The 9,942-nt window shown below is 40.8% G+C and overlaps 1 protein-coding gene across 1 annotated transcript; it reads left to right on the forward strand.

Annotated features, from left to right (window-relative positions):
• Positions 1-153: 153 nt before the first annotated feature.
• On the forward strand, positions 154-8,476 carry LOC133150828 (DDB1- and CUL4-associated factor 15-like). The gene is made up of 15 exons (XM_061273383.1): positions 154-526; positions 751-930; positions 2,424-2,678; positions 3,926-4,023; positions 4,129-4,267; positions 4,371-4,477; positions 4,569-4,699; positions 4,778-4,939; positions 5,267-5,824; positions 6,124-6,215; positions 6,580-6,702; positions 6,781-6,857; positions 6,933-7,037; positions 7,664-7,779; positions 7,973-8,476. The coding sequence occupies exons 3-15, from the start codon at positions 2,583-2,585 to the stop codon at positions 8,026-8,028; spliced, it is 1,860 nt and encodes a 619-aa protein (XP_061129367.1). The 5' UTR covers positions 154-526; positions 751-930; positions 2,424-2,582; the 3' UTR covers positions 8,029-8,476.
• The last annotated feature ends 1,466 nt before the right edge of the window (positions 8,477-9,942 follow it).

Genomic DNA, 9,942 nt, shown 5'->3' on the forward strand with positions numbered 1-9,942 from the left:
CAAGAGCAACGTTTGTTATGGTAGTCCTCAGGATTCTGGGTATAACAGTGAAACAACTAATGTTTCATCTTGTTTTATTTGAAAGAAGCAGAGAGATGGATGTGAATGGCATTGGTGATTCATAGTGGATGCAAGGCAGCGTGACGTCACACTCTGAACCGGAAAGGGGTCAACAAAGAGGCGCTCGCAGACTGCTCATGCTAGTACCGCATATTTTTTGCCCGTTTATCTCAAGGAAAACAAAAATATGCCGAGTAAACACTGCTGCTATGGAACTTGCAGAAGCGACTCCAGACACTACGATCGTCCACATATGAAGGATGTAGTCTTTATTCGTTTTCCAAAGCCAAAAACTCAGAAAGATAAATGTGAACGATGGGTCAGCTTGTGCGGACGTCCAGAAGACCAATTTAACGCTAGCAAGGTGAAGCCTTTCACCTTCATATGTAGTAAACATTTCGTTGGTGGACATGGTCCTACAGATGACAACCCCGATCCCTTGCCGGCCACTGCTTGCCCCGAAGAGGTAAGCCCATTTCGATCATTTTCTTTACTCTTTGCTTGCCCGTTTGGCCCTATTCTTAGCGCCTGACCTGGGAAAATGTTTCAATGTCTAATTGTTTTTTAAATTTTTTTTTAAGTAGCCTCGCATAACAATCGTGTTAGGTTGTGAATTGTATGGAAAGTAATCCGTAGTGATTAATAGAGTTTTTGAGGAGATTTGTACAGCGTTTTGGTTTGTGGTTGCAGATTGAACGTATTATAAGGCGCAAAAGAAAGGTACCAACACTGAAGCCATTCGCAAGCAATTCTGCAACGAAAAGAATCAAAGTGCTGGACTCAGCCAAAACCGATCTCGACGCAGCAAACATCCTGTTGGATCTCAGTATGATCTCACCTCTAGATGCTACGGACACAGAACGATATAGAGTAAGTGTTATATATATTTTATTTTGTACGATGTAGTGTAAATCTGATTATCATATATGTATATTACAATAAGCATATTAAACGGTTTTTTTCTATCTTTGAATAAATGCACTGCCAAACAATAAAGCGGAAGTATTAAAGAGGTTTTAAACACCTTTATTTTGTCTTAAAGATGTTTTAAACACCTGCATTTTGTCTCTGTCTGTCCGTCTACAACATCCAAAAATGGAAAGTAACGTTTGTACAGTGCAAAAATCAAGGAAAGTCATCCACAAAACCAAAAAATGCATATTTATTATAACAAAACAAATTTCAGGGTAATTCCTTAGCCATCCTACTTAGATTTCAATTTATCATTTTGATTTGTAGGCCCATAACCCCATTGATGTGCATGTATGTTTGTTTTTCTGCCAGACTAACTCTGTGGGGATTCAAACAGAAGCTCTAGAACCCTGCTCCAAATGTTCAAAAGTAATGGTGGATGTTGGCTGTCAGACAATATATGACAGATACATGTTGAAGTCCAAGATTGAAAACATCATTCTAAAGAATGAAGCAGCCAAATCAAGATCCAGGCCTTCGTCTCCTAGTATGCCACCAAGTGATCACCAACCTGAAGATGAGGCCCTCTTGACTTTGGATAATGTAAAAGGAGAAAAATGACTTTCATTTTTACACCTCCTGGCCTTGTTCAAATTCCTCAGCCCAGTAGTGAATAACCTTACTTTCCAGAACAATACTGGCAAAAGTGAGCGGAGTTCAGCTAAAAAAACGGAGAAAGACCAAAACCAATCAAGGAACTTTTCATGACCCTTGTTAGACTATGTCATGGCTACATTGAGACACATTTGAACAATGGGACATATTAGAGCATTTACATCTTGGTGATCTTCTGTTAGTTGATGATGGCTAAACAGTGAAACATTTACTCATGGTAAGACAGGTAAAGATGAACATTCCTTCATTTTTGTAAAGTAAGCTCACACCTCACGAGAGACTTCTGAATAGAAAAATAGCGAAGGCATGTATTCATATAGCCCAGTACAACAACAATATTTAAAAAATTAAATTGATCTCTGGCACGATTCCCTTGTCTCTAACGCCACTGTCAAGTCAATCTGTCTTTGTTGCTTGTTGTCTTGTTACCTTTCAAGATCAGTTTGCAAAGTAAATAAAAATATAAAATGTTATATTTTTGCTGTAAAATGTTTGACTAATTTTAGATATTTAATCTAAAATCAATGAATATTTGGTGATCGTCTCAAAATATTTTGATGCTTAAAATCAATGTAGTCACTTGAATGTTTCCTTTTACATAAATGCAATTCCGAAATTATTTTGACGGAGAAAGTTTATTTATTATTAGGAAAGTTATTGCACAGATGACGTCAGGTTGTCTTTATTATACGTCTCCGTAAATTGACTTACTATAAGTAAACGTCTCATTTCTAACAATTGACTCTTCCTTTGATGTTCTACTCGACTCCTTCAAGGCGTAATAATAGGAGGAGCGGACGTAAACAGAGGATCGAGGTAGTTTTAATAAATGAGACACCGACTCCGACTGGTGAAAGCTGGCCTCGTCGGTCTCGTGCAGCAGCTGACCAATCAGCCGCGTCCGGGTCTCAACACGAGCAACAGTTCAGTTCGAGATGGCGCCCAGCTCGAAATCAGAAAAGAAGGCTGTCAAACACAGAACCGAAGGAAGGCACAAAGACCACGTCGTGAAACTTCTCGTGCGAGGGAAGGTACGATTGTTATTTGCTTCACTTTGGCAACAATGCTTTTGGAGTAATATGATGTGCCTTGTTTTCATGAGCGTCTGTAGCTGCGACCTAGCTCGTTGGCTAACCAACGCGAATCAACGGAAGAGAATCATTCGAAGCTAGCAGCCAGCACCTTTTCTGTACACTCTTGTGGGTCACACTTGGGCTTGCACTCTGGTATTGGTGCCCAAGACGTGTACAAATACTTTAGGATATTTTGCTAGCTAGCATATAGTTGGCGTTGGGACGAAACCTTGTAGCTCCAAAATAGTCACTTTTCACGAGACTCCTAAAAGGGCACATTTGTTAAACCATAAACATAACACTGGGACGTGCGGTCAGGGCAAGCAGAAAGAGCCATGTGAAGTGTATAACAAAACTAAAAGCTAATAATGATAACATCCAAATCGTTTCCAATTTATTATTTACTCCGCGCTTTATATTGACATAATGTCAGTGAATTCCATGACATCCTTAGGAGAAAGGCACAGCCCTACTACTGTTTCCAGATTCTTATATTAGCATTTTACCCGATATCACTACCCTAAAAGCAGTATTGGATTACATCAGTCTACTGCACATCCAGAATCTCTGATATTAGCACTCAAATATAAGCAGTCCATTCCAGACTCTGTTCATGCTCGTTTTAGAATAAATGGGTCATTTTGCTCATACTGGTGTTTGTAATAGTATCATTTGATCAACTCTCTTCTAACTTTAATGCAAAAACAAATAAAAGCATGTTTTATTCCTGATGATATAATTGCTGATCAGAGAAAACGTAATTTCGATCTCTTTGTGTGTCTCGGCATGTGAAGACGTTGACAATAAAGCAGACTTTGACTTTGACTTTGATCAATATGTATCGACAAGTAATCTAGGCTGCAATATCTGTATCGGAAGTGAAAAAGTTGTATTGGGACAAGCTTACAATACGGAGAACGTACATATTAACTGACAATGTCGATAGTTGGCGGGAGCCCTCGCACAAGTAGAAACATAGCTGTTTGTCTTTATATTGCCAGCTATGCCATTTATCACGCATATACTGCACATGCTGATGTTCAGCAGTGTGTCTAATACAGGAGTGTCCAAATCCGTTTCTCAAAGGCTGCTTTCCTGCATGATTTAAATGCCGCCACCTCTGTTTATCTGTGAATCGTCACGTATTGCTTTGCATCGTGTTTCCCAGCTAATAAATATTTTGTTTTAATTATTCCATTATGCAGCTTTCAGGGCAGTTCTCCCAGAATCTTTTCCGGAAGCTCCCTCCGCGAGTGTGTGTCCCATTAAAGAACATTGTCAGTGAGGAATACTTGAGAGCAGGGTAAGTGTTACTTACACCCATAAACGTTGTAAATGTTTATTTTAAGCACACTAGTGTTGATCCACAAACAAGCCGGTGATGCAGTCGTATGTTGTTTGATTCCAGGCATATCTTCCTTGGCTTCACCAAGTGTGGCCGCTACGTTCTGTCCTACACCAGGGACTGGGGAGAGGATGATGAGTTTTATTTCTATACCTACCATCTCTATTGGTGGGAGTTTAATCTCCACAGTCGACTCAGACAGGTAAAACAAATTGTGTCCTATCACTGGTGAGCAAATTTTAGAAGATATTGCAGAATTGAGTGAGGCATTTGACACTTATCTATTCTATGTATTTTCATTCTAGGTTCAATATGTGCGCCTGTTTGCAGGTGAAGAAATCTACAATGACCTTTACCTCACTGTGTGTGGGTGGCCAAACGACCAGTCTAAAATTGTCATCTTCGGTTTTAAGTAAGACAGTATTTATTCACACACGGCCGCTTCGGATAATTCTACTTAATTCTGTTGTAATCATGTTTGTCTACGTGACGCAACCTTTCAGCTCTCTCCTGATGAACTTGATGAGCGCCGAGAACTACCGAGACATCTCCATGACAATCGTTTCAATGCCTCCACCTCAGCCTTGCCCCGACTGTTGTTGTACACTTCCCTCGACCACATCAGTACGCAATGGTAAACAAATCACCTCTTCTGCTGACCGAGCTTCCTTAGCCTGTACGGCTCTTCTGATTGTCGCGTGGGTCTGTGCAGGAAGCGGCGAGTGTTTGGAGCACGGCTACGTGCTCAACAGCAAGTATCAGGTGGTGTACCCCTTTCCTACTTTTCAGCCTGCTTTCCAGCTGAAAAAGGACCAGGTCATCCTGTTAAATACCAGCTACTCTCTAGTGGCTTGTGGTATCTCTCTTTGCAAAGGTAAATATTTATTTATTTACTTAATAAACATGATATATCCAGCCTGAACTGACGAACAGTAACTAGTTTTCATGAGTGGCTGACGGTTGACCACAGTGAGCAGCTCGCTACAAGAATGTCAACATCAAGCAGCAACAACATGTAATTCAACAGTAGTAAAGAAATAAGTATGAAAAATTGTTGGCCTGCATGTGAATTCTTCGTCCGGCTCATACTGGCAGGTTACTTGTTAACGTTTAATTCGTTAAACGTTTGTCCTTTATGTCATAGCTTTATGCCCTACCTATCAAACATGAAATTGCAGTTAACTGGCTTTGTTTGTTTCAGGCAAGGCTGGTCCGTCATCCCCAATACTCTACACAAAGAGAGCAGTTTCGTCACATCAGGCGTCCACATGCTCCTCTCCCACTGCCTCAACTTCCTTGTTGTCTCAGGGATTTCCTGATAGGCACCCAACACAGAGCGGGTTCACCCCTGCGCCTCCTTCTCCCAACCAAACACAAGCAGCAATGCGAGCTAGAGAATTCGCAGCCGACCTCTTCCGACGGGCCCAAGGCGGAGCGGGTGGAGGTGAAAAAGAGGGAGCACCGAAACCATCAGAGCCGCTGGTGGTAAACGGCCAGCAGGATGAGCAGGATTGTCCAAAGTCTATGCAGAAAGAAACACGGACCTGTTTGCCACAAATGTCGACAGCCGGCCATAGCTTAACGCAGTCTTCAGAACAAATGATGTCTCCTGCATCGTCTTCATCATCGGCTTCTTCCCCTCCCACCCCACCTGCATCCCAGGAGGTTGACCCTAGTGAACCTGGATATGTCAACTACTCGTGTCTGCACTACTGTTCCAAGCCAGGCTCATTGGAGCAGAATACAGGAGGAGATACAGGTAAAAAAAAAAAAAAATTATATGCACACCTGCCATATTATGACCACTTGCACAATTGACTGAGAGTCAATGTAATGGTGTTGTTGTCTAACATTCTGTCTGTTCAATTTTTCATGATCACTCTGAGAGGGCTGCTCATTTCAATTAAATCCCGTAATTGTCCCTGCGTTTGATTAAAGGATCATTATTTTTGAAAATTCTAGTTTTCAGGCCTTGAATGTGTTGGGTTTTGCACATTAGCTGTTATTAGTCTTAATCTCTTTGTCTTTATTGATTTGCGTCTCGTTTTTTGCGTCCAGGTTATGAAGACGATAAAGTACAGCTTCCGTTCACCGTCACCGATCTTAAAGGGCGGAGCCTGCAGCTGGTCAGCGAGCCACACGATGGACAGGTCTGTGACATACTGGGAATATCAAAAGCATGGGTTTGCAAGCGGAATTGATTGCACGTTTATGGTAAAACGTACGATAAAATAGCACGTTCGTCTCGGCTGCCAATCACTGAAATGACATCACTCTCATTCTCGCTTGCTTGTTATAGTAACTAATAAACAATGCGCAATTGACAATGAGGGGGGAAAAATAGCCCAAGGTATACAGACTGCTATAGTTTGTTTGCCGCGAAAAAGACCTCTGGGCGAAGACAAAAAAAGAATAAACATCTCGTATACTAAAACATAATTCCACTCTGACATCTCTCATTGTATACCTGCATTTGAGTGAATTGGCTCTGCATATGTGTGTGGTATTTTACAGAGTGTACGTGTAGAGCAGCTGACTCTGGACTTTGAGTATCTAATTAATGAGGTGATCAGGAAAGACGCCGCCTGGGCGCCGCAGTTCTGCTCTTTCAGCGACTATGATGTGGTCATATTAGAGGTAAACTAACAAATACGACACAGTCCCGCGCACTTTTGAATTAAAGTGTGTGCCTGATTGTTTTCGTGTGTGTGTCAGGTTTGCCCGGAGACCAACACAGTCATGATTAGCATCGGCCTCTTGTTACTGGCTTTCTCCCCTTCGGAGCATTGCAGGTGCTGTTGGTCTTTTGTTACTTTTTTAGGAACAAGCTTGAAGTTTCTTTTCTTAAGCTCTTTTTCTCTTGTCAGGCCCAACACGTACCATTCAAACCTGCAGGTCAGTTGGGACCTCAACTCAGGTGTGTGTTGCACTGTAGGCATCGGTGACCTTACAGAGGTCAAGGGTCAGACCAGGTAAGCAAACACCCAGTGTGATCCTACATGATATAGGCCCGCTTCACCTCGTTTTGCTGAGTCAGCAATGTTAAGTCAGGCCTTTGCAATGTTAGATGCAGAAGTGTTGAATCCAACCAGAACTTGTTCAACCTGATTAGACTCTGGCCTTTCAGTTATTCAAATGTGCCGTTCAGTTATTCAGAGTACCCAAAAAAAGCAGAGCCAGTATGTTTGGCAGTACAATGAAAGGAAATATGTCAAGCTCTAGATTTGAAATCTACAAGTCGCATCAGAGTAGAAGTCGCAGGACCAGGCAAATTATGAAAAGTTGAGGCCTATACAGTAGTCCGCACAGTCCGATAATAAACAGGAGAAAGCCAGAGAAGCCATCTTAAATACTAAGCTAGGATGCCATGTTGTCACAAAATACTACTTTCACTACAGAAACAGGAGAATAATTACTGTTAAGAGGCTGAAATTCTAACGATTTGGGACTATTTTAAGTTAAACTGTCTTAAAACCGTTAATCAAAATAGTAGTGAGTCAATAACAAATGAGTTGTTAATTAACCAATTACGTTTTGTACCTGTTGTCAGAATGTACAAAAGCATGCAGTAATGCATATAACTTGTCTCGCGTGTCAGCGGGCGTGTGTGGAGTTCTTACAGGAAGTCCTGCGTGAACACGCTGATGAAGTGTCTCATTCCTGAGAGCAGCTCGCGCTCCATCAATCGCATGACCAACGAAGGACTACACAAAGGTCAGTTGAAGCTGCAGATTGACTTCATGACGGTATTAAGTTTGTCCGAGGCTTGTTTCTGTCTAGACATATTTGGGCATAGTCATCTTCCCCAGTCAATAAACGGATTGTAAAGCTGCTTCAAAAAGTGCTTGAAGATTGGTTGAATAGGCTTAAGTACTATTGAATTAATGGTTACTCCTCGCCCATGTAGGATCATCTCTTCAGGTGCTGGCTGATAGCGAGAGATGCACATGGATTGTCCTGTGATACTGGGTGCAAATCAAAAGGAGAGCAAGCGAACGAACGGCCTTGGGGCTCAACTGCACTGTGATAACGTACACATCAAAACTGTACTCGGTGTCATATACCGGTAACTGCACATTATTTTTTTTTGTTTCAGAGAGACATCTGTATTTACATGATGTTTAATTTGTAAGTACAAAAGAATGAACTGGACTGGATAAAGATTGCCACAACTAAGTTCTTTTCTTATACAGTATACAAGTACTGTATAACTAAAGTGTTTGTCTGCTATAGAGAGTATTGTGAGTACGTCAACCTGCACCTGTAAAGGAATATGTAATTCTGTGTGTTTCTGCCCCCTTTTTGTTGACTCACAAGGCTGTAGTTTTTCTCATCGCACAGAACAAAGCAACTTTATGTTTACTCTAAATATCTTGGGGGGGGGGTGTCTATAAAAGTATTTGTTTCATGATTGTTGGTTCTTCAAGTCCTCTACATGTTTCACTGGTTGATGTAATGCTGTATGTTCCAGGCAAGGAATTAGGAATATTTCTTGAAGTTTTGTCAAAATGAAATGTTGCAGATTGTGTCAAACAATACGATTTGTGGTTAATCCGATTTGAGTGATGTTCTCATGATACGAAGATGGGGGATTTAAAGGCACCCATTTTACATAAGAGTCTCAAGGGACAGCACCAAACACAAATATGGATTTTGTCTCAAGTTACTCACAGTCACTTACTCAGTGTGAAGACTTGGCCTGTAAATGAATCGAAGCAAGCCAAAGCCATGACTTTCATTTCATTCTGCCATTGAATGTAAGAGTAATTCGTTTTAATGCCTTTGTCACTGGCATAGATACATTTGAATGCTGATATGTTGGTAAATTTGAATAACTTAGACATATTAACTGCAATAAGGGAGTTCTCCACATCACACCACGCTATCTTTCAGCGCATCAGTGTGCGTTGGGAATCACTGCAGTAAAGAAATACAATGTGCACGTATTTGAGAATGCAATCACAACCTTTTAGTCAATGACAACACAGATCACAGATTGTACAAAGGTTTTAAGAGGGACATCAATAGGATCTCTTGATAGTAGGTCCAGTAGTGGAAGATTGAAGGGAGAATCCACATAAAAACAAAACAACTTTGTGAAACCACATTTGAATTTTTTTCTTTCTATAGATTTCTGCCCGGGCAAGAAATACGCATTGTTTCATTAAGTGGTCTCAGAAAATAATTGAAATCCTGATAAAATAACCTGATTATATAAAGGGTCGATGGGGAAGTTCAGCACATCTCCAGGCCTGGTCCAACATCACATTCAAAATCAAGCTTAGTGTTCTGTAGGCATACCACAACGTTTCCTAAGGCAATTTATGGTCAAACAACATACAATTTGGATATATGACACCAGAGGATGAAAAATAAACTTTAACACTACAAAACACTGTACAGCATCATGTTAAAGGAGCCATATCATGCGTTTTTTTGGGCTTTTAGCCCTGTTAAAAATGTTAATTCCTGTGTAAATTTGAGATGTCATACTTTATGAGTGGTTATTGAAGGCACCTCGAGGCCACCAACAGATGTGTGAGCACAGCGAAGGCGGGGTTTGAGTAAAACGAGTCTTACTTCAGAGTTAGAAAAATTGCCATCAAAATAACTTATATTTCATAAGAAACTAGATTGTTCTTGTGCAAAGGGCAATATATAATCATATACATCCCTATAAACAACTGGGGAAATGTTAAAATAGCATGATACAACTCCTTTAGTACACAGGTAACTGAAGTCAATAGGAGTGCTTCTGAATCGAGCTTATTCAAGTTTCCTTTTATCTTGGATGGTGGTTTGTCTTTGCATTGTATGCATGAAGTAGTGAAGGAAATGAATGGAGAGGCTGAGCAAAGATGACAAATGGCAATCTCA

This window comes from Syngnathus typhle, linkage group LG3, assembly GCF_033458585.1.
Source record: "Syngnathus typhle isolate RoL2023-S1 ecotype Sweden linkage group LG3, RoL_Styp_1.0, whole genome shotgun sequence".
NCBI classification, from domain to species: domain Eukaryota; kingdom Metazoa; phylum Chordata; class Actinopteri; order Syngnathiformes; family Syngnathidae; genus Syngnathus; species Syngnathus typhle.

What these genes read in the sequence shown, in the direction of transcription:
- LOC133150828 (XM_061273383.1), top strand. Translation starts at nt 2,583, where the DNA reads ATGGCGCCCAGCTCGAAATCAGAAAAGAAGGCTGTCAAACACAGAACC. An exon ending in GAGGAATACTTGAGAGCAGG is followed by an intron (nt 4,024 to 4,128) that starts GTAAGTGTTACT and finishes GTTTGATTCCAG; the next exon opens with GCATATCTTCCTTGGCTTCA. An exon ending in GAGGTCAAGGGTCAGACCAG is followed by an intron (nt 7,038 to 7,663) that starts GTAAGCAAACAC and finishes CTCGCGTGTCAG; the next exon opens with CGGGCGTGTGTGGAGTTCTT.